The 25667-nt window shown below is 37.5% G+C and overlaps 1 protein-coding gene across 6 annotated transcripts in view; it reads right to left on the bottom strand.

The window, feature by feature from the left end:
- Nucleotides 1-15767: 15767 nt before the first annotated feature.
- The window catches only part of YTHDC2 (YTH N6-methyladenosine RNA binding protein C2), an 83263-nt gene continuing 73363 nt past the window's right edge, over nt 15768-25667 (bottom strand). For all 6 annotated transcript variants that reach the window (XR_003237476.2, XM_026015433.2, XM_072728809.1 and 3 more), the window contains 4 exons: nt 19869-20072; nt 18911-19093; nt 17616-17703; nt 15768-17521 (listed from right to left, as the gene is read on the bottom strand). Coding sequence is in view for 5 of the 6 variants with exons in the window: in XM_026015433.2 (XP_025871218.2) it covers nt 17623-17703; nt 18911-19093; nt 19869-20072 (468 nt within the window). In the remaining variant the exon portion in view is untranslated. The remainder of the gene's footprint in view (nt 17522-17615; nt 17704-18910; nt 19094-19868; nt 20073-25667) is intronic.

Consider the following 25667-nt stretch of genomic DNA (forward strand, 5'->3'; position numbering starts at 1 on the left):
ACAGGGATGTCCACTCTCACCACTGCTGTTCAACATAGTTCTGGAAGTCCTCGCCTCAGCAATCAGACAACAAAAAGACATTAAAGGCATTCAAATTGGCAAAGAAGAAGTCAAACTCTCCCTCTTCGCCGATGACATGATACTCTACATAGAAAACCCAAAAGCCTCCACCCCAAGATTGCTAGAACTCATACAGCAATTTGGTAGTGTGGCAGGATACAAAATCAATGCCCAGAAATCAATGGCATTTCTATACACTAACAATGAGACTGAAGAAAGAGAAATTAAGGAGTCAATCCCATTTACAATTGCACCCAAAAGCATAAGATACCTAGGAATAAACCTAACCAAAGAGGTAAAAGATCTATACCCTAAAAACTATAGAACACTTCTGAAAGAAATTGAGGAAGACACAAAGAGATGGAAAAATATTCCATGCTCATGGATTGGCAGAATTAATATTGTAAAAATGTCAATGTTACCCAGGGCAATTTATACGTTTAATGCAATCCCTATCAAAATACCATGGACTTTCTTCAGAGAGTTAGAACAAATTATTTTAAGATTTGTGTGGAATCAGAAAAGACCCCGAATAGCCAGGGGAATTTTAAAAAAGAAAACCATAGCTGGGGGCATCATAATGCCAGATTTCAGGTTGTACTACAAAGCTGTGGTCATCAAGACAGTGTGGTACTGGCACAAAAACAGACACATAGATCAATGGAACAGAATAGAGAACCCAGAAGTGGACCCTGAAATGTATAGTCATCTAATATTCGATAAAGGAGGAAAGACTATCCATTGGAAGAAAGACAGTCTCTTCAATAAATGGTGCTGAGAAAATTGGACATCCACATGCAGAAGAATGAAACTGGACCACTCTCTTTCACCATACACAAAGATAAACTCAAAATGGATGAGAGATCTAAATGTGAGACAAGATTCCATTAAAATCCTAGAGGAGAACACAGGCAACACCCTTTTTGAACTTGGCCACAGTAATTTCTTGCAAGATACATCCACAAAGGCAAAAGAAACAAAAGCAAAAATGAACTATTGGGACTTCATCAAGATAAGAAGCTTTTGCACAGCAAAGGATACAGTCAACAAAACTCAAAGACAACCTACAGAATGGGAGAAGATATTTGCAAATGACATATCACATAAAGGGCTAGTTTCCAAAATCTTTAAAGAACTTATTAAACTCAACACCAAAGAATCAAACAATCCAATCATGAAATGGGCAAAAGATATGAAGAGAAATCTCACAGAGGAAGACTTGGACATGGCCAACATGCACATGAGAAAATGCTCTGCATCACTTGCCATCAGGGAAATACAAATCAAAACCACAATGAGATACCACCTCACACCAGTGAGAATGGGGAAAATTAACAAGGCAGGAAGCCACAAATGTTGGAGAGGATGCGGAGAAAAGGGAACCCTCTTACACTGTTGGTGGGAATGTGAACTGGTGCAGCCACTCTGGAAAACTGTGTGGAGGTTCCTCAAAGAGTTAAAAATAGACCTGCCCTACGACCCAGCAATTGCACTGCTGGGGATTTACCCCAAAGATTCAGATGCAATAAAACGTCGGGACACCTGCACCCCGATGTTTCTATCAGCAATGGCCACAATAGCCAAACTGTGGAAGGAGCCTCAGTGTCCATCGAAAGATGAATGGATAAAGAAGATGTGGTTTATGTATACGATGGAATATTACTCAGCAATTAGAAACGACAAATACCCACCATTTGCTTCAACGTGGATGGAACTGGAGGGTATTATGCTGAGTGAAATAAGTCAATCGGAGAAGGACAGTGTATGTTCTCATTCATTTGGGGAATATGAATAATAGTGAAAGGGAATATAAAGGAAGGGAAAAGAAATGTTGGGAAATATCAGGAAGGGAGACAGAACATAAAGACTCCTAACTCTGGGAAACGAACTAGGGGTGGTGGAAGGGGAGGAGGGCGGGTGTTGGAGGGGAATGGGTGACGGGCACTGAGGTGGACACTTGACGGGATGAGCACTGGGTGTTTTTCTGTATGTTGGTAAATTGAACACCAATAAAAATTAATTAAAAAAAAATAATTTCACTTCAAGTGCAGTTTGATGCTGTGAAGAAAAGTAAAGCTAGGTAAAGGGTAAGATGAAGAGAACAACCCGGAAGGGTCAGGGAAGACCTCTCTGAGTAAGTGACATTTGGGCAGAGAGGCAAACAGACTGAGAGTGATCTTGGAAGGGTAAGTGGAGAGCTTCCCAGGCAAAGAGAAAGGTCTTGCAAAGGCCTCAAGGCAGGAATTCAATGCACAACTTATCTAAAGAGAAGTTAGAAGGTTAGCATTGCCTGGGGTGGGGCGGGGGGCACCAGAGTGGAAGGACACATTGAGTTGAGCCTTGGAAGCCATAATAAGGACCTCAGCAACTGTTGCTGGATACCTCATCTTCCTTCTCTTTGGTGAACTCCCACCTTCCCCTGTGTGGTTCTGCTGAATCTCCATCACGATGACCTATCTGATCCCTGGCTGCAATGTACATGACTAGGTCCAGCCTCTTCTCATACAGTCCACTGTGAGGAGGCGGTCATGTGGGCTTGATCCAAGCAGGATCAAGTTTCAACAACTGCATTGCTACCTTGTGCCAGAGGCTGTCTGCACCCCACTCACCACTGCCGATAGGAATCCTGTCAAGCAGTTCATGCATAATCCAGATCCAAATTCTAATCCCAGCATCTGCATTTTGGGGTTACTTCTGAAACCAAATGTCACAGGTTGGGGCCGACCCTGAGAATGACATGCAGGAGTGTTCTAGTGAGAGACACCTGAAAGGGGGAAGCAGGGATCAGAGTTGGCCCCAAGGAGAAGATAAGCCTCCATACAGTCTCACTGGTGGTCTCTGACCTTCCCAGGGGAAGTCTTGAGGCTGGGATGACTCTTCAGAGTTGAGTCTTAACACCTGGAGATGGGCCACTCTAGGGAAGGGGACACAACTTGGGCAAGGCAGTTCTCTTCAAGTGGAACAACCTCTGTGAGGGTCTGACATCTGAGGACTTCTGTTGGCAGCCCACCCAGTACTGGAGGAGTCAGTCCTTCCTTCCCAACGGGATACCTGAGTAACTGACCATGGTGTTTATCACAGAAGCTATGACTAGCAGTAAATAATGGATTCTTAAGAGTGTTTTAAAACACATGTACATACACAATAAAAATGTCAGTGTTCAATTACTATGTAAATGCCTAAAAACCATCAACTATAAAACCCTCAATTCAACCTAGCATGTCCCTCATGTGTCACCAATACTGCTTATACATACATTTATAGGGTCACCATTGGCTCTGGAAAGAATGCAATGCACGTAATTGTAAGATGTCTAAAGCCAACCAGGGAATGGGGTAGAGGAAGACTGTGCAACTTCCCTCCTTAACTAAATAAAATCCCTTCTCAGCAATACCACCATCCGGCAGGGTAGAAGCACCAAATTCCGTCATGACTGTGACTGAAAAATACAAATGCCTCAGAACCAAAAAAATCTAAAGTCCACAACCAGTACCACCCCCAGTCCTTGGGCGGCCAAAGGCGCAGCCTTCAAAGTATTTTGGTAAGAGGAGAGCTCCAGCTCTGTGGGTTCCTCCACTCAGCACATCCTTTCGACTTTTCAAAAGGTCTGGTCTCCGTCAGAGCTCTTCCTTAACCTTTTGGGCATCTGGTGGTCTATCTGTAAAACAGCGCGACTGTACTACTTGATTTCAAAAATTCCTTCCAACCTAAAATGAACTTGAGGACTTGCCACTTAAACCTGGGCGCTTTTTCACTCCATAAATCAATGAACCTTGAGATTGGTGTTTGAAAATGCATGTAACAGCACCACCTAGCGGACAGAAGGTAGTAGTACTCGCGACAATTAATCTGAATGAACTGAAATTTCACAACGAGAAAGTAATTATGTAGAACATTCCAGTTAGGATCTTTTAACTTTTTTGTAGATTGTGGGTCTCCTGGAGAAGCTAACAAAAATTATGGACTCTCCTACCACCCAACAATGCAAAAGGCACACATACCAAAATTCTATCATTTATAATTTCAAGGAATATGTGGCCTTCCCCAGCCCTCCCCATCATGCATGGGTCACAGTTGAAGATCCTTCACTGTACACGTTATTGGGAAAATGAAAAATGATACTATAATCATCAGAAATCAATAAATGTAACAGATCTATGACTTTTTTCACATAACCATAACCCAAACTTCCTTTCTACTTACAACCAGCAGGAGGCAGAAAAGAACAGAACCTTCCCGCCCCCCCCCCCTTTTTTTTTTTTCCTGTAGGCTACACACCTACAGGGGCTTGAACTCACAACACGGAGGTCAAGAGTCACATGCTCTATCATCTGAGCCAGCCAGGGACACATTCCACTCCTTGCCCCTGGAAACTTCTGTTTCCTACTGCTTCGCAGGAAGGGTACCTATTTGGCGAGTCATTTGCTTCCACCAACCTTGATTCTTCAGAGTGTGACAAAGATATAGGGGAGGCTGGAGAAATGAGAATCTACCAGTGGCAGTGTCCAGTAGTATCCAAGCCTGGGGTGAGATCCTGACCCCAGCCTTTTCCTAGGTCTAATTCCATCTCCCTCTGCCCATGTCCATACCTGATTCTTCAATCGCACTAATTCTGGGAATTGTTTGATACTCTTCCAATAAATCCCCTTACCACTTTAAGTCAGAATGTGTTACTTACAATTAAGTAACCCCAAAGTTTGTGATTGATGCACACCCCAAATTCCTAAGGGTGACCAGAAAAGTAACTCTTCCTCAGTCCAACATATTTTATTATGTATTTATAATAGCACTTTTACTTAAATCAAAAGACCAAAAGCTAAAATTTCCAAAAGATGAGGCACATGGGTGGCTCAATTGGTTAAGTGACCCACTCTTGATTTTGGCTCAGGTCATGATCTTGGGGTTGTGAGACAAGCCCCATATTGTTGGCCTCAGTACTGAGCATGGAGCCTGCAGAAGATTGTCTCTCTGCCCCTCACTGCTCACACACACACTCTCTCTCAAAAGATATACACATACATATATATATATCTATTTTTCAGGAGCCACATCTTCTCTAAAGATGATCCAAATATTGGCACATTATAGGTGCCCTTCCTCACCAGATGACCCTCCAAGAAATCATTTGTTGTGTTGTTTCTCCCAACATTTCACACCAGAAATTAATACAGTCTCAAATCCTTTTTGAAACAAGACAGAGTATTTTACATATTTACATACTCACATAAGGGTTTCTGATAGTTAGCCAGGGTAAATTAAGAGTGGATGAAACATGTTCTTAGGAAAAATAAATTTTAACTATGGAATTGTTTTTTAAAAAATTATTGCTACATGGAAGAGAAAGAATCAACAGTAAAAACAGGTGTTTGCTTTTTAAACCCAAAGACTATAGGCCCAATTTTTTTTTAAAGATTGTTTTCCAAAAGCACCTGGGTAGCTCAGTTTTTTTGAGTACCTGACTCTTGATCTCAGCTCAGATCTTGAACTCAGGGTCATGAGTTTGAGCCCTGTGTTGGGCTCCACATGGTATGTGGAGCCTACTTAAAAATAATAATAAAAATTTTAAAATTTAAGAAAATAAAGACTATTTTCCTGATTCAAAAATTGTTGTGCCCAAGATTATGTATCTGAGAAACCACCAAGGAGCCGACACCGATGCAAACACACGAGGGTTTATTAACAAGCTCAAGCTTGGGTCCAAGTATACCCGACACAGCAGAGCAGAGACTTGGACCCTGAGGTGGGTTCCAGCTTAGTTTTAAGGGCTGGTCTAGGGGACCTCCAGAAGGGCTGGAGCAATTCCTCAAGTTCTGTTTACATTCTGATATGGGGCTTTCAAGGGCACTGAGCTCTGTTCTCATTCTAATATGGGGCTTCCTGCCACTGGCTTGGGCTCTGTTCTCATTCTAATATGGGGCTTTCTAGGACGTTAAGCTGTAAGGAAGGAAGGTAAAGTTCAGCTCTTCTTCACAGGGGCCTGGGATGGCTGTACTTGTGCTAACGCTGAACTTAAAGTGGAATGGTCTTAATTTTCTCGGCCTCCACAAAATAAATTTGGAAGTGCCTGGGTGACTCAGAGTCAATTAAGCACCTGACTTTTGATTTCCGCTCAGGTCATGATCTCAGAATCATGAGATCGAGCCCCGGCTCTGGGCTCATGCTGAGCATGGAGCTTGCTTGGGATTCTCTCTCTCCCTCTCCCTCTGCTCTTTCTCCATCTCCTGCACACACACACTCTGTCTCTCAAAAATAAAATTAAAATTAATAAAGCTAAAACAAAGTTTAACAAAATAAATAAAAATAAAATTTTTTAAATTTACCCAGGTATAGATAGCTACAACCATTTCTATACCCAAATCATCCTGCTTAAGGAACCATATGCTCCACTGGTAGCTAAGTATATTTTAAAATAATGTAATATAATCATTCATACCCTTTCATCTAGTGATACCCTTCCTGGGTATCTGTCCTAATGAAATTATTTGACATAAGAAAATGTTTACAATGGAAACATTTATACTATTTATTATAATAGGAATAATACTATACTATTTAGAATGGGAAAAAATAACTTATCTTATTATAATGAAATTTATTAAATATCATATACTCATTACTATGAATGAATCCCAAGTCTGCAATAGCATGGGGTCAACATTATCCTATAATCTTAAATGAAAATAAATAGAATAAAAAAAAGAAAATAAATAGAATAAAATATTACACTATACTAAAAAGAGACTAGGTAAAATTCATATTCAAAAATGAATTTTTCTTTATTCTTTATTCCTCTAAGTAACTTCTTAAACAATTATGTATTAAATGCCTACTAGACATTGTGCAAGAAAGTCTATAAAATTGAAAGATTCTCCAACTCCAGGGAGTGGATAGTCTGTGAAGAAGGGGGCAGGACATGAACACAGCAATATGATTACTATAATGAAAATATGCAAATCAGGGAAAACTAAATCAGTACCTAAGAGTGGAATGTGGTTAAGTATATGTTTAATTTTTTCAGAAAATATCCAACTACTTTCTAAAGTGGTTCTATCATTTTACATTCCCACCATCAGTAGATGAGAAGTCCACTTCCTCCACATAGTTGTCAACACTTGGCATGGGGAGTGTTTTTTCATGATAGCTGCTCTAATAGATCACAATGACATCTCATGTTGGGTTTTAGCTTGCATTTTCCGAATGACTAATGGTGCTGAGCATTATTTTATGTGTTTATTTGTCTTCTGTATATCTTCTTTGGTGAAGTATCTGTTCAAATGGCCCAATTCTCTAGTTGGGTTGTTTTTCTCCTTATTGTAGAGTTTTGAGAACTTTCTTTAGGTATTCTGGATGCAAGTCTTTTATTAAATATATGTCTTCTAAATATTCTCCTGCAGTGTATGGCTTGTGTTTTCACTCTCTTAACAGTGTCTTTTGAAGAACAGAAGTTATAAATTTTGATGAAGCTAAATTTATCTTTTTGCTCTTTTAAGAGATAGTGGATCTGAGAAATCTCTGCACAAACCAAGATAAGATTTTTCTCTTGCTTCCTCCTAGAAGGTCTATAGTTGTAGCTCTCACAGTTAAGCCTATGATGTATTCGGAGTTAATTTTTTTTTAAGATTTTTTTTAATTTATTTTTTCATGAGAGACAGGGAGGCAGAGACACAGGCAGAGGGAGAAGCAGGCTGCATGCAGGGAGCCTAATGTGGGACTCGATCCCGGGACTCCAAGATCAGGCCCTGGGCTGAAGGCAGGGATTAAACTGCTGAGCCACCCAGGGACCCTCAGGAGTTAATTTTTGTATATTATATGATATAGAGATCCAAGTTCATTATCTTGAATATGGATAGCCATCTGTTCCATCTGTTGGAAGGACTATGCTTTCTCCATCACATTGCCTTTATATTTTTGTTTAAAAAAAAATCAATTGTCCATAGATGTTGGCTTCATTTCTGGACTTTCCATTATGTTCCATTGGGCTATTTTCCTATCTTTATGCCATTATCAAGTTGTTTTGTGTAGTATACCTTTATAAGCCTTGAAATCAAGTAGTGTGAGCCCTCCAAAGTGGTTCTTTTTCATAGTTGTTTTCACTCTTCTAGATCCTTTGCATTTCCATATAAATTTTGGAATCAGTTTGTTGGTGTCTACAAACTGCTGGGATCTTGATTGGGATTGTGTTAAATCTATACATTTTGGAAAGAATTTACATCTTAACAATATTGAGTCTTCCAACCCATGGACAAGGTAAATTTGTATTCATTTTTTAGGTCTTCTTTAATTTCTCTCAGCAGTATTTTGCATTTTTCAGCCTATAAGCCTTTTACATCTTTTGTCAGTTATCATTCCTAGGTATTTGATATATTTTATTATAAATGGTGTAATTTTAACTTCCAATTGTTTTTTGCAATTATATAGAAATTTTACAATATTTGGGGGTATATTAACTGTATACTGCAATCTTGAAGTTTTCTAGAAAAAAAAATCTAGGATCAGCTGGGTGGCTCAGAGGTTGAGCATCTGCCTTTGGCTCAGGTCATGATTCCGGGGTCCTGGGATCGAGTCTCACATCAGGCTCCCCATAGGGAGCCTGCTTCTCCCTCTGCCTATGTCTTTGCCTCTCTCTGCATGTCTCTCATGAATAAATAAAATCTAAAAAAAAAAATAGAAAAATATTCTAGCTTTGGTATTGGATAGCTAATAATTTTGCCTGCCCCATAATTTTCATTCTGGTAATTTACTTTGATTTTCCTTTAGAGAATCATTTCTCTCCTGTTCTTGGCCCATGTGTTTGGGATGAGCATTCACTCTACATTTAGCCAAGTATCACAGTGACTGTAGAATGGTGTGGAGATAAGCACATGACCAATAGGAATCAATCCTGGAACTTATGCGAAAACACTGCTTTTTCTAGCTAGTTTGAAGTCAGACATTACTCATTTCTAATTTAAGACCATTGTGGTCAGAGAACACACTTTGTAGAACTTGAATCTTTTTAAATTTATATTGTGATTTTTTTTAAAAGACTTTGAGGGGGAAAAGAGCACCCACAAGTCAGGGGAGGGGCAAAGGAAGGGAAAGAAAGAGAATCTTAAGTAGACTTCACGCTGAGTGCAGAGCCTGACCTGGGGATCCCATGACCCTCAGACCATGACATGAGTGGAAATCAAGAATCAGACGCTTAACGGACAGAGCCACCCAGGAGCCCCAAATTTATTGAGATTTTTAAAAACAAAATTGCATATTGATTCAGCAATCCTACTTCAGAGTATATATCCAAAAAAATTGAAATAAAGATCTCAGAAAGATACATGCATTCCATGTTTGTTGCAGCATTATTCAAAACAGCCAAGACATGGAAACAACCTAAATGCCTATCAACAAATGAATGGTCAAGAAAATGTGGTACAACAATGAGATACTTCTTGCAATCACCAGTCCATCTAAAATAAAGCACCAGGTAATCACAAGTTTTAGTGAGCGTGAACAGAAACTGGTACCCTCACACACTGCTGACAGGGACACAGAATGTGGAACTGCTTCACAAAAGTAGTTAGGCACTTCCTCATTATCTGACTTGCAAATAAGGGACATGAAAATACAGATCCATGCAAAAGGTTAACTGTGAATGTATATAGATAAATATTTAGTATGTGAATAGCCAAAATGTAAAAGGAATCTTGATATTCATCATTTAAGTGGATAAATAAAATGTGATATATTCATATAGTAGATTGTTATTCTGTAATAAGGGGGAATGCTGACACACACTACAACACAGATAAGCCCCAACAACATTATCCTAAATGAAAGAATCCAGACACAGAAGGCTATATACTGTGTGATGCCATTTATGTGAAATACTCAGACAGGGATGCCATCATGATAGAAGTATAAAACAACTGGGTGGTTGGGGGGGATATAATATGTCTTTTTAAAGTGATTAAAATGTTCTGAAATTTTTTTAAAGTGGTACATACAGGGATCCCTGGGTGGCGCAGCGGTTTGGCGCCTGCCTTTGGCCCAGGGCGCAATCCTGGAGACCCGGGATCGAATCCCACGTCGGGCTCCCTGCATGGAGCCTGCTTCTCCCTCTGCCTGTGTCTCTGCCTCTCTCTCTCTCTCTCTCTCTCTCTCTGTGACTATCATGAATAAATAAGTAAAATCTTAAAAAAAAAAGTGGTACATACATACATTGGAATATTATGCAGTCTTAAAAAAGAGGGCAGCCCAGGTGGCTCAGCGGTTTAGCGCCACCTTCAGCCCAGGGTGTGGTCCTGGAGACCCAAGATCGAGTCCCATGTCGGGCTGCCTGCATGGAGCCTGCTTCTCCCTCTGCTTGTGTCTCTGCCTCTCTCTCTTTCTCTCTGTGTCTCTCATGAATAAATAAATAAAATTTTTAAAAATTTTTAAAGAGGGGATCCCTGGGTGGCGCAGCAGTTTGGCGCCTGCCTTTGGCCCAGGGCGCGATCCTGGAGACCCGGGATCGAATCCCACATCGGGCTCCCGGTGCATGGAGCCTGCTTCTCCCTCTGCCTGTGTCTCTGCCTCTCTCTCTCTCTCTGTGACTATCATAAATAAATAAAACTAAAAAAAAAATTTTTTTTTAAATTTTTTAAAGAAAGAAACCCTGCCACACACAACATGAATAAAGTTGGAAAACATTATGTGAATTGAAATAAGCCAGTCACAAGGGGAACAAATACTGAATCATGCCACTTACATGAAGTATCTAAAAATAGTCAAAATCATACAAACAGAGAATAGCAGTTGCCAGGAAGTAGGGGGAAAAGAAAGAGCATTGCTGTTCAAAGGGCACAACGTTTAGTTATACGATATTAATACATTCAGAGATCTGCTGTACAACGTTGTGCCTACAGTTAATATAATTGTGCATTTATGAACTGAAGAGGGTATATCTTATGTTAAGTGCTCCTACATAATAAAAAGTAAATTTATTGAAATTTGTTCTATGACCTACAAAAATGGTCTATCATAATAAGTATTCTGTGTGCACTTAAAGAATGTGTATTCTGCTGCTGTTGGGTGGTATGTTCTGTAAATGTTAATTAGATCAAGTTGGTTGATAGTGTTCTTCAAGCCCAAAGTATCTTTTCTGATGTACTGCCTACTTTTTCTATCAATTATTGAGAAGGGAGTATTGAAATCTGACAATAATTGTGAACTTATGTATATTTTTCCTTTCAGTTCTATCAAATTTTACTTAAGTATATTGAAGCTTTTTTACAGGTACCTAAGTGTGTAGGATTGTTATATGCCTTGACCATTTTATCATGACTAAATGACTGTTTTTATCCCTGATTATATTCTTTGCTCTGAATTCTTTTGCCTGATATTAATATAGCCATACTAGCTTTTTTTCTTCAATTAATGCTTGCAAGGGAGAACTATTCCATTTTTTTAAAACTTGTGTGTTTTGATATTTAAGTATATTCCTTATAGGCATCATGTATTTGTGTCTTGATTTTTTTTATCCTAATAAGTTCTTTTTATTGGGATTTTTAATTTTTTTTATAATTTAAGAAATCTCTACACCCAATGTGAAACTCGAACCTATGACCTAGAGATTGCACACTGAGTCAGCTAGGTGCCCTAGTTGAGGTTTTTATACATTTGATATGATTATTGATTTTGTGAGTCTTATTGCTTATTTTTGTTCACTGTTTTTGTTTCTATTTGTTATTTCCATTTGTTGTTTCTTTTTTTCCTCTTTTCTGACCACTTTCGAATTTTTACAAATCTGGCTGGTGGAAACAGGTACTATTCCCTTTAATCTTTTCAAGTGGTTCTTTTGCTGACCATTTCTGCACACACATGCGTGGGCCAGCACTCTACTGAATATTCCAGGGAGACTGTCTATACATCTCTGGAGTTCTCTCTGTATGCAGTTCTCCCTCTGTTATTCTGTTCTATGAACGCTAGCTGTTTGGTTTCCCCACTCTCAACTCTGTTGCCTCTACTCAGGACTCAGTCAAGTTCTGCTTCAACTCCCCTTCCCTGTGCCATGGCCTGGAAATCTAAGGTAGTAGGCTCAGGCAGGTCTTTGTTTTTCATCTCTCAGGGATTACTGTCCTTCACTGCCTAATGTCCAGTGTCTTGAAAAACGTTATTTCATGTGTTTATATATGTTATTTCAGGCAAGAAAGTAAATCTGGTTCATGTAGCCCTGTACATAAAGGGGGAGTACTGTTTATGATGAACTCTCAAAACTCAACAGTAAGAAAACAATGGATTTAATTTAAAAATGGTCAAATCACTTGGAGGGACACTTCACAAAAGAAAATGAATGGGTGACTGCTTTATGCTGAATATTTGCGTTTCTTCCCACCATGAGGACACGAGAAGTCAGCAGTCTGCAACTGGGAAGAGGGCTTCTACCAGAACCTGACCATGCCAACACCCTGATCTTGGACTTCCAGACTCCAGAACTATGTGAAATAAATTTCTGTGGTTTGTAAGCCACACAGTCAGTGGTATTTTTTTTCAGCAGCCTGAATAGACTGAGTGACATAAGAAGTCACATGAAAAGATATTCAACATTAGGAGCCATTAGAAAGATACAACCTAAAACCATGATCAGATACTATTGCACATCTAAAAGAATGATGAAACCAAGGTATTGACCTATTGAAACAACAAATGTTGGTGAGGATGTGAAGAAAAAGGAACCCTCTTGTTCTGTTGGTGGGAATGCAAACTGGTGCAGCCACTTTGTAAAACAGTATAGAGGTTTCCCAAAAAATTAAAAACAGAACTATCCTATGATCTAGTAATTGCACTACTAGGTATTTAACCAAAAAAAGTACAAAAATATACTAATCCAAAAGAATACATCACCCCTATGTTTATTGCAGCATTATTTACAAGAGCCAAATTATGGAAGCAGCCCAAGTGTCCATCCACTGATGAATGGATAAAGATGAAGTAGTGTATATATATATAATCGAATATATTTCAGACATAAAAAAGAATGAAATCCTGCCACTTGCAACAACATGGATAGAGCTAGAGTTTAATGCCTAGCAAAATAAGCTGGTCAGAGAAAGACAAATACTGTACGACCTCATTCATATATGGAATTTAAGAGATAAACAAATAAAGGAAAAAGAGAGAGATCAAGAAGTAGACCCTTAACAAAACAAATAGTTACCAAAAGGGAAGTGATGGGAGATGGAGAAAATAGGTGATAGGGATTAAGGAATACACTTATGATGAAAAAAATAAAAAATGAAGAGAGGTTATGAACATATCCTTCTTAGATATGATGGACTGTCTCTAGCAGGTGCCTCTGTTTATTTTTTTTTTAAGATTTTATTTATTTATTCATGAGAGACATAGAGAGAGGCAGAGATACAGGCAGAGGGAGAAGCAGGCTCCATGTAGGGAGCCCGACACGGGACTCAATCCCGGGTCTCCAGGATCCCGCCCTGGGCTGAAGGCGGTGCTAAACTGCTGAGCCACCCGGGCTGTCTGGTGCCTCCGTTTAAATTGAATTACAGTATATTTATATTTATGAAGTTACTGCACCAAATATGACAAAATAACATGTAGAACAGGCATTTTATAATAATAGCTGTATTGTTCTTCAGTGGAATTTAGCAACAATTTGATAAAATTGATATTTTCAAATTCAAGAGAAAAAAAAAGATACTGACAATAGTAAATGCTGTCAAGTATGTGGAGCAACTGGAACTCTAAACCACTGCTGGTAGGACTGCAAAATGGTAGAGTCACTCTGGAAAATAGTTTGGCACTTTCTCATAAAACAGACACTTACCATATGATTCAGCAACCCCAGTCCTAGGTATTTGCTCAACTAACGGAAACATATTTCCATCCAAAAACTTGTGCACAAATGTTTAGCTATTCTATATATAATCACACGTGTATGATCAACAGGTAAATGGCTTTCAAAAATATGGCACATTCTGTACAATGGAATACTACTCGGCAATAATAGGAAATGAACTTTGATAGACACAACTTGGATCCATCTCAAAGGCATTATGCTGAGTGAAAGAAGCCAGCCAGTCCCACAAGGTTACATACTATAAGATTCTATCTGTATCATGTTCTCAAAAGAAGAAAATTACAATGTCAAAAACAGATCTATGGCTGGATGGCATGAGTTGTGAGAGGAAGCTGAAACTACAAAGGGATGGCATAAAGGAGTTTTGGAGGTGATGGAATTGTATCCTAATTGAGGTGATAGTTCCATAACTCCGTGTCAAATTTCAGAGCTGCACATCTAAAAACGTTGACTTTTCCTGTATGTTACTTCTAAAAGTGAAATAAGCTTTACAAAAAATTTTACAGTAAACCTAACACTACATGGTGGCAACCAGTTGGCCAAACAGATATTCTGGGAAGAGCATTCCAGGCAGAGTCAACAGCTCACACACATTTCTGGGCTACAACAGGCCTAGTATAGTCAAGGAACAGTGAGGGGGCCAGTGGGGCTGAAGTGGAGTTAAGTAGAGGAATGATGGCCAGAGATATAAGAGTGTTTGATCATGTAGTGTTTGTGCCATTTTAAGAACTTTGGCTTGTGAGAGAAATGGGGAGTCAGGGTTTTGAGCAGCCAAGTAATGCAAACTGTTTTAAAAGGATCACTAGTTTCTGTGTGGAAAATAGATTGGTGGCACCAGGTTGATGCCTGGTCGATAGATGAGGGAAGGCATCTTAGGAAGCAATTTCAGTAACCCAGGTAAGAAGGACCATGGTTCAGTCCAGAGCACCTGTGACAGATGGGGAGAAAAGAGTTGGGGATTAGATCTATTTTGAAGGTAGACCCAAGCAAATGTGCTGGTGGATGAGGTTGAGGGAAATAAAGATGTCAAGGAAGATTGCAAGTTTTCTGGCCTGAATCACCACAACGATGGACCTGACAGCAGCTGTAGAGAGAACAGCTTTAGGCAGGAACAGGCGCTGTAGGAAAGAACAGTAGTTCCATTTCCAATATGGAGAGTCTGTGATTTTATGAGACAGCCAAGTAGAAATTTCACCCATGACTGCAAAGCCCAGGGCATGCTCAGTGGTAACTGAGTGCACTGCATGGTGGTCCTCTGCGTGAAGAGGAGCTGTGGAGACTTCTGGAGCGCAGCGAGCATGTGCACTGTGGGCAGCTCACGCAGATGGGAAGGTGTTATCACTTCTTAGTGACATGGTCAGGTGCAGAATTTGTGCCCTGGTGTTGCTTCAGGGGTGAAGCTCATTTGACTTCGTCCTCCAGACTTTCCCTGTCATAGGAAGTAAGACTATATGTTGAAGAAGGAGTCTCTGAGGACAAAGTCTTAAATGAATCAGTCTCTTCTTGAAGTATGCATTTGAAATGATGCTTTTCCTTGCTGCCAAGCTCTGCTGTAACTGGTAGAGTGAGGCCGGGGTGTTCAGTGGATACAAGGGCATGTTACAAGATGCAGGGTCCTGATGGAGAACACAAGGCTGCACCTTTTATCATATTTGAAAGAATTTTATGGAACACGTCTTGAACTTTTTTCCCAACCACTTATGGTAAAATAAGGCAGTTTTTCAAGGAGGAGATACTGATACTTATATGAAATCATCACCTTCTCTATCAATTTAATATTCTTCAGGATGTTTGAAATTCACTGCTATACCTCAAGGGATATTGTTGATCATTGTTCCCTTAGCCCTGTTATAGCATATCAGAAATAACAACAGAATTTCATTTAATAAGTATATTTAAAGTTCATCTCTTCTAAAAACAGCATTTTAATTCCATTCAAATTGTGTTTCATTTTAAATAGCAACAAACTCATCATTTACATAGAGCTAAATATTAGAAAACAGAAGGAAATTAAAACAAGTTTTATTTTTTTAAAAAGTCCTCACTTCCAAATTTAGAACACTGTAAACTGCTAAGTATATACTTAAACAAGATGTATATACATTATCAGAAAAAAACACAAATTGCTCTAATAGGAGGACAACTATAATACACATACAGCAGAACATAATCACATAGGCTCAATTTACAGGTATGTATCTCAAAGTATAAAACAAACAAACAAAAAACCAGCAGTACAAATATAGGTAAAAATCACAGCTGCCATTCTAAACTACTGTGCCAACATACAATGCTTTCCAAGAGAAAAAAGGTTCTCAAGATCTTATGCTGCCCCATGACTTTTCACTTCTTTGTTCTCAAATGCAGAAGCAAAAAACTTAAGAGTTGTGTTCCTGCCTTTAAATTAGATTCAGGATAGTTTTTCTTCACACAGCAATAACCCAAATATTTGATAGAAGTGCTATCAAAGCTGCTCTATTTAGAGCTCAATTACCAAGACATTTCTTTCATTTTTTCCCTGTTCCTCTATTTCCCTTCAAAAGGCCTCTAGGGAAACTTTATAGACTGATGGTAAAGATATCAAATCATCCCAAGACGACAAAGAAATAGAAGAGTTGGCACTAACACAGGTTTACAAAAAATTACTTCGCATTTACTAAACCATAAATGCAAGAAAATAGGAAAGCCAAAAACGTTAAGTACGATGGAAAGTACTAGAAAATAAATAGAAGGCATTTAGAATTGTGGTGCTATGGACTTTAATTTCAAAGACATATACCAATCAAGCTCCCACTGACTGTTGGGCACTTTTTAACATGTTTGTTTTCCTTTTTAACTTGTCTCAATAAAGTTTCTCTAGCCAAAACAAAGAGGAAGTAATCATTGTGCTCGCATAAGAGGTGTGAAGGTTGTATCATGGGAGGAAGGGAGAGGTACAGCACACATCAGGTTAAAAGGCAGGACCAGTAATAAAACCAAGGACTAAATCTGATCTGACCAACAACAGGGAGGGAAAACCCTGATTTCCTTCAGATTTTACCGCATGCACTTCATCATCAAAGAAAAAGAACATCTCTCCTTTTATTCTTAATGTACTTCAGGTTTAAAATGGCAAAATGAATAGTCCTTAATCAGCACAAACTATTTTCAAAAGGGACATCTTTAGAATTGGGTTGTTTGCTTTTTTTTTTTAACAACAAATTTTAAGAGCTGACTCTGCTAAAATGGTGCTCAGATGTACTGAAACATTCAGGCCTTTCTTGAAACAATTTAGTTTGCATTAAAAAAAAATCATCAATAAGAATTATAAGTCAGTGTTTTCAACAAATGAAATGTTTAACTTCAAATTAAGTATGTTTCAAATAACTGCTGTTGTATCAAGTAATGAAACTACTACTATTTTATTCAATTATAAACATATAATTAACAAACATTACATAATCATCCTTTAAGATCGCTATAAAAATTTAAATTATTCTTTTCCCTTTTATGTGAAGATGGTGGTTCTAAAGGAACACTCTAAACCAGAAAAGCCCATTCATTCATAACACATATCTCCACCTTAGTTTTTAGAAGTCAGTGCATTCAGTGGCTATAAATAGGTACGATGTTCTTCTGTAAGTAAGAGCTCTGAAAAAGGAAAAAAAAAAAAAGATAAATAATTTGAAAAGTGTCATTAGTGATCATAAATACTACCAGTACTCAAAGTCAAGTAGAGTATAACCTGAGTGTCAATCAGCTGTGGTTTTGTCTCCCAATGGAAGGCGTTCCCATAACTGGAGCAACTGTTCACCAACCTGAGGTTCTAGTTCCTAGATAAATCAAAGGTCAGAATAAACACAAAAGGAACTGGATTGAATTTTTTTAATCACCAACGTACACTGATTAAAATGTAAGAAAAGTACTTGAAATTTCATTTCTTTACCAGAACATGGTAAAATCATATGATAGGCATTGTTCTACTTCTCTGCATTTGGGTTTGTGAAGTTCACTTCCAGACTTCAAGATTATAGTTAACTTGCAAATATCACAACTATTTGTGACAAAATGGTAAGAGATTTCCATGGAGTTTTTCCAGAACTTCTATCCAGAAACAATGAATTTTGTTTTTAATGAGATTTACTAAAAGCACTCAGCTTTAGCTTTCAAAGGTTTACTATGAAACCTAGCATATCAGATGTTTGGGGGGCTTTTAAGAAATTATCGTGATTATATAATATTCTTATCTTAGGAATTAGACCTATTTCAAAATCCTTATTATAGAAGAAAAATTAAAATATTCTGATGTAGTTGAAAAGAATGTCATTTATCATCCTCTTATGACATGATGTGCATTTAAAAAGAACCCGAACACTTCTCATATGGTGATTTAAAGTGAGTCACACTGGTTTAAATAAATTATTAGCTCTGTGACCATAGAATAATTTCTCCTATTTCTTCTACCTAAAATTGGGCTAATAACTCAATATGCAGTAAATTAAATTACCCCATATAAAGCAGCTAGCACAGTGGTCCATGTACATGGTAATGCCCATCCCCTTAACTAATTTAAAATGTATGTGAGCAGCCTGATAAAGGAAAAGTAAATACAACAGAAATAAAACAAGCTACAAAATATAAAAAGGCTGTTATTTATGCTACATAATTAGTTAAAGGTGCAAAGAAGTCAGATACTGTTGTTATTCTTAGACTTTGGTAAGATTCAGAATCACACTCGGTTTTGATTCTATCTTCCATTAGTAAGACAACAGGAACCTCCATGAGGTACCTTATAAAAGATTTTATATGTACATAACAACAGAGAGAAGTCCAATTTACAAAATGTTAAAAAAGCAATGAGTTCTGTCAAACATATGTACAAGCAGGTTTTTACTAGCTTTTACAAATCTGAACCATGATCTTCCTTGTGCATATGGAATATATAATTTGTACTTTTACATTTCCTCCTCAAATCACCAAATAACAGCAAAACAAAACAAAAAGAAAAGGAGAAGGCAAATATTAAATGCCACTGTATACCTGCCCATCTCTGCTGATCTGGACTTTCTTGTTATCGTTCCAAGGATTGAGCAAGTGATGTGCAAACTGAAAGGGAAGACTCTCCTTCCGGACCCACTCCACTTTAAATACTCCTCCCAGTCCAGCTGAGCCCCAGTCCTGGCTCTTCTCCCTTCCTATCTCAGAAGACATCCTAGAGAATCCCTGTGGGTAAAATGAGGGCAAGGGGAAAGGTGAGGATGATATTAAAAACATCTGCATTAAATTTATCTGAGAAAGCTCTGAGGTTTTTTGAAATTATAAGGTAAAAATATAATATAAAAATAATAGCTCACAAAACAAACATAAGTTACTTTTTTTATAAAGTTACTTTTTATAAGTTACTTGTTTTTTATAAAAAGATGCATTAGCAAATTTTATAGGGAAGACCAATTCCAGCCTTCTAACAACTTCAGTATGAACAGATACTTTCTAAATAATTAACAGCCCTAAACCCACATTTATTCCATGATAAACATACAATCTAACCTGTAAGTTTTTACTTCCAAAAATTAGAATAATATCAAATAATAATTCCTTATTTCCTAAATTCAAATATACATCAAGTCACAATGAGTTAAGAAACACACTCAATTTCTGGACTGTCATTCTAACTTCCTTGCCTATTTAAATAAATATTTTACCAAAAAGTCAAGCTTCTCATTACTCTTAACCTGCCTGAGAAATAGTAAATTTTAAGCTGTCTTCAGAAGGAGAAATGGCTTATCTAGAGAGGTTCTGGTAAGACAAGGAAAACAAAGGGATCTCTAGAATCATTCCCCTGAAGAGGTACGCTAAATTCCTCATGCTCAGTCAAGCAAAATTCATTCTTGTATTCCGATACAATAAAAAGCCAGGGTGTTTTTGGGTTTTTGTTTTCATCTGTGTGGTCTAACCTGCAGCCAGAACAACCTCATTTTACTGGTTCAGGATGGCTCACCTGGAAATGTCCAGATCCTTGAACAGAAAATACCAAGTAAACCATGCTGCTTTCCCAAAAGGCTCGATTTAGCTTCCGCTCATTACTAGGGGTTGTAGACCAGATACCCTTCTGTTGAGAAATTTCAAGGTTTCTCAAATTGCTACTCTTCATTATGAAGTATCGAATAGGCATGTTTGGTCTTGGTGAAGGAGATTTTGAGCCCTATAAAAGAATGCATAAGTTCTTGAAAGGTAATTTGACCTTTCGAAATCAATAGGCTCCATTAAATAACATCTTCATAAACACATAAACCAAAATATTTTACTAAATATTCAGCAAATGCAAATAGCTCCATCCTGCCTGAAAAGCTACATGAGGCTCAATCAAAATGAGGTTTAAAGAGCCAAAACCAAGTACTCATTTTCAAGAGCATTCAAAATCCCTTATCAAGAAAGGATTCGGGATTACAAACTTTGATTTATACTCCAAATGTACTTTCAGAAAATATTTTAATAAACTTTCAAAGGCTGAAAACAAAACAAAAATTGCTCTAGCTTACTGCCTGGATACAGTTTCTAGGCAACAGTGAAGGGAAGGGAAACAAACAGAATCCAGCAATCTTACTGAACTAAAGACAGAGCTGGGAGTTGAGAGGCCAAGGTAGTCAGAGTTTGCACAGCACCATGCTGGATATAAATGAGTTGCGCAGAAAAAAGAGTTCCTGAAGAACTGCAGAGGGGCCCCCACAAGTTTCTGACTACATACTGACCTGCATGTGAGTGAGAAAACATTACTTAAAGCCAGGGAAAGATTCAGAGGAATGGTTTAGTCGGCTAAACCATTCCCAGAGCTAAATGGCTCCCACACCAGATTGGGAATATTTCACGTTATCCTTAGCCAGAATGGAAAGGACTGCTAATACAGAGGGCATCAGCCCACAGAAGGCTCACACCTTAGTACTGAAACTAAATTAGTACCAGAATAAAAACTGCTCTGGAATTGTTGTACCATTGCTTAAATGTAAATCTCAAAAAGATGAAACTGATTGCAACTAACTTAGCTATGTACCAGAAGGATGCCTGACACCACTTAAAGGAATACAACAAAAATCTAACAGCTAAAAAAAACTATAAAGAAGGCACAGGAACAGGGGAATGTGACCATAACCAGGAAAAAAAATGAACGAATAGGGAAAGATTCAGATCTGACAGAGGATGGAATTAGAAAAGAATGTCAGAGCAGCTATTATAAATACAAGAAGGTAAAGTGAACATGAACATGCCTGAAAGGAGATATGGAAGGTATTTTTTTAAGGGCACTCGGGAGATGAAAACAGAATATTTGCAGTGAAAAATACACTAGGAAAGAGTGCACAGCAGATCAGACACCACAAATAAAAACATCAATGAACTTACAGACATAGCCAGAGAAACCATCTCAAATGAAACAGACAAAAATTGCAAGAAAATGAAAAAAGCTTCAGTGACCTGGGGAACTGTATCAAGTGGTCTTATACTTGCATATCCAAAGTCCTAAAAAGGAGGGGGAAGCAGTGAGATAAAAAATGTATATGAAGAATAATGGTCTTAAACTTTCCAAAACTGATGCAAACTGTAAATACACAGATTAAACAAAAACTACAAATAGAAACCTATCAAAACCAAACTGCTGGAAACCAGTGATAAAAAGAAAATCTTAAAAGCAGCTAGAGAGGAAAAAAAATACACTATATACAGGGAAATAAGAATGACAGTAAACCTCCCTCAAAAACTGTAAATAAGAAGATAATGGAATGACATCTTTGCAGCAATTAAAACCAATGGCAACCCAGAATTACATACACAGTAAAAATATCTTCCAAAAATAAAAGCAAAAATGGTTGTCTAGACAAAAGCTTAAAGAATTCATTTCCAGAATATCTGTACCAAAAGAAATGTTCAAAGGTTTCCAGACCAAAGTGTATGATCCAAAGCAGAAATTATAAAAGGATAAAGAATAAAGAGCACAAGATACAGTAAATACTGAATAAATATAAAAGATATTTTTCTGACTTTAGGGAAGATAATTTACTGCAAAGTAAACAATACTCCATTGTGGCACTTAAATTTATGTAGAAATAAAATGCAAGAGATCAGTAACACAAAGGACTGAGAGGGTAAAATAAAAATACACTATTGCAAGGTTCTCAAACTATACCTGAAGTGGTATAATTACTGGTACACTAGGGAGAGGTAAAAATAGCCTCAGTAGTGAATGCTACAAAGCATTTAAGGAAAGAAATTCTATCGATGCTATGCATCTCTTCCAGAAACTTGAAGTGGAAAGACTTCCCAACTAATCTTATGAGGCCAGCATTCCCTGATACCAAAACTATATAAAATAACATGAAAAAAAGAGAACTATAGAATATCCCTCATGAACAAAGATCCCAAATTTAATAGAAGTTTTGATAAAGCAAAATCAAATCCAATAATATTTAAAACAATCATGACCAAGTGAAGTATTAGAAAATCAGTGAAACGCACTTTATTAATAGATTTTAAAAAGAATTTTTATCAGTTCAATAGATGTAAAAAAATATACTGGACATAATTCAATATTTATTTCTAATAAACTCTCTCAGCAAACTAAATCCAAAAGGAAACGTCTCACAGTTATCATAAATGGTGACAGATTTAACTAGTGGCTAGTTTTCCCTCTAAGGTCAAGGTAAAGATGCCTATTCTCAATACTTTTTATTAAACATTTTATTGGAAGTCCTAATCAGAGAGATCAGGCAAGAAAAGTAATAAACAATCCTGGAGAGGAAAAAAACTACCTTTATTAACAGATGAAATGATTATCCACGTAGAAAATTCTGAGAAATCTACATAAAAAGCTAACAGAATTAATAAATGAAATAAGATCATAAAGTCAATTGTATTTCTATATGTTAGCAATGAAAGACTGGAAAGTAAAATTTTAAAGAACAGAAGCAAAAATATAAAATACTTAGGGATCAACTTAAAAAAATGTGTAACACCTGAACTTTGAAATTTACAAGGCACTGTTGTGAAAAATTAAAGAATATCAAAAGAAATGCAGATATATGCCATGCTTATGAATTAGAAAACTAAAAACAGTTGTCGGTTTTTTTCAAACTGACCTACAGATTCAGTGCAATTCTACCCAATACCAAAAGAATGCTTCTGAGAAATTGACAAGCATTTTCTAAAGTTTATCTGAAAGAACACTAGAACACCTCGAATACCAAAACAACTTTAAAAAAGAAGAAACAGGGGATCCCTGGGTGGCTCAGCAGTTTAGCACCTGCCTTCGGCCCAGGCTGTGGTCCTGGAGTCCTGGGATCAACTTCCGCATCAGGCTCCCTACAAGGAGCCTGTTTCTCCCTCTGCCTGTGTCTCTGCCTGTCTCTCTCTCTGTGTCTCTCATGAATAAATAAATAAAATCTTAAAAATAAATAAATAAGAAGAAACAGAGCTGGAAGAAAAAAATTAACTGGCGTCAAGACTTAGTATAAAGCTACTATAATCAACTCACTGCAACAGAGACAAAACAGACAGGTATACAGACCAATCAATGCAACAGAACAGAATCCAATAAATAGATCACATTATTTAACGTCAATTGATTTTTGACAAAGGTGCCAAAATAATTCAATGGAAAAGGTAACCTTTTTTTATATAGCTAGATGTAAGAGCTCTCACTATAACAATTCTAGAAGAAAACATAGGAGAAAATGTTTGTAATCTTGAGTTAAAGATTTCTCTTTTTTAAATATTTAGTTATTTATTTGAAAGAGAGCGAGCACACATGCGTGTGTTGGTGGGGAGAAGGGCAGAGGGAAAGAATCTTCAAGCTGATCCCCTCTGAGAGTGGAGCCCCATAGGGGTCTTGATCTCAAGACCATGAGATCATGACCTGAGCTGAAAGCAAGCGTCAGATGCTCAACTGACTAAGCCACCCAGGCACTCCAGAGTTAAACAAAGACTTCTTAGGACACAAAAAATATGAACCATAATAGAAAAATAGATGAAACTAAAATAGAAGAAAACAGACATGAAGAATGGACTTCATCAAAATTAAAAACACTGTTCTTCAAAGACATTGTTAAGAAAATGAATTCGCAGGCACAGACTGTTAGAAAAAGTTGCAAAGTACATATAATTAAGATTTGTAACTAGAATATATTTTTATTTTTATTTTTTGTTTTTTAAAGATTTTATTCATTTATTCATGAAAGACACAGAAAGAGAGAGAGGCAGAGACATAGGCAGAGGGAGGAAGGCAGCCCGGGTTGGCTCAGCGGTTTACCAGCCTTCAGTCCAGGGCGTGATCCTGGAGACCCAGGATAGAGTCCCACGTTGGGCTCCTTGTGTGGAGCCTGCTTCTCCCTCTGCCTGTGTCTCTGCCTCTCTCTCTCTCTCTCTCTCTCTCTCTCTCTCTCTCTTTCTCTCTTTCTCTGTGTCTCTCATGAATAAATAAATAAAATCTTAAAAAAAAAAAAAAAAAAACCAGAAGGAGGAAAAGCAGGCTCCATGCAGAGAGCCCAACATGGGATTCAATCCTGGGACTCCAGGATCATGCCCTGAGCCAAAGGCAGATGCTCAATCACTGAGCCACCCAAGCGTCCCTGTTTTTTAAAATTTTTATTTATTTATTTGAAAGAGAGAAAGCGAGAGTGCGCACAAGCAGGGGGTAGGGACAGAGGGAGAGAGAGAGAAGCAGACTCCCCACTGAGCAGGGAGCTTGACATGGGACTTGATCCCAGAAGTCCAGGATCATGACCTGAGCCGAAGGCAGACGCTTAACTGACAGAGCCACTCAGGTGCCCTCTAGAATATATTTTTTAAAATCTTACTATTAAATAAAAAAGACAACCAAAAAAAGTTGAACAAAAATTTGGACACTTCTCACCAAAGAAAATTCAGGATGAGCAAATAAGCACATGAAAAAAATGTTCAACATCATTAGCCACTGGAGAAATGCAAATTAAAATTAAAATGGGATATCACTATATACCCACTAGAATGGCTAATAATAAGGAAATTAATAATGTCAAATATTTTCAAGAATACAGAGCAAATGAGATTCTCCTAGATGACTGAAGGGAATGGAAAAGAGTACAACCATCTTGCAAAATAGCAGGATAGTTTCTTGTCAAGTTATACATACATTTAACCATACAACCCACGATAAAACTCATCAGTTTAAGCTGTACAATTCAGTGAATTTTAGTAAGTGTATATAATTATGTTACCGTATCACAGCCATGTTCAGGACATTCCCACCACCCTGATCGTGATGACCACCAAACTGCTCTCTGTCCCTAGATTTTTGCCGTTTTTGCAATTTGCTATAAATGGAATCATGTGTATGTAGTTTTTTGTGACTGGCTCATTTCACTTTTGAAATTCATCCAAATTATTCAGTGTATTATTAATTCATTATTTTTTATTGCTGAATAGTATGGCTAATACCAAAGAATGTTTGGTTGATGGACATCTTGATTATTTCCATTTTTTGGCTATTATTAATAAGACTGCTATAATATTCCAGGACAAGTCATTGTGCATATATATGGTTTCTATTTTGGGACATAGAATATTGTAGTTTAAACTGGTGAATTTTATTGTGTATATACCTAAATAAAGATATTTAAAAATAAAAACACCCTAAAACCAAAGAAGGCAAATCCACAAAAAACATTTCCCTCTTATTTTTTTTTTTCATTTCCCTCTTATTTAATAAGAGTGTTTCAGCAGACATTTTCCCCAGAACACAACATATAGCTAAATAATCCTACTCGAATACTTA

The sequence above is a fragment of the Vulpes vulpes genome, chromosome 12, assembly GCF_048418805.1.
Source record: "Vulpes vulpes isolate BD-2025 chromosome 12, VulVul3, whole genome shotgun sequence".
NCBI lineage: Eukaryota > Metazoa > Chordata > Mammalia > Carnivora > Canidae > Vulpes > Vulpes vulpes.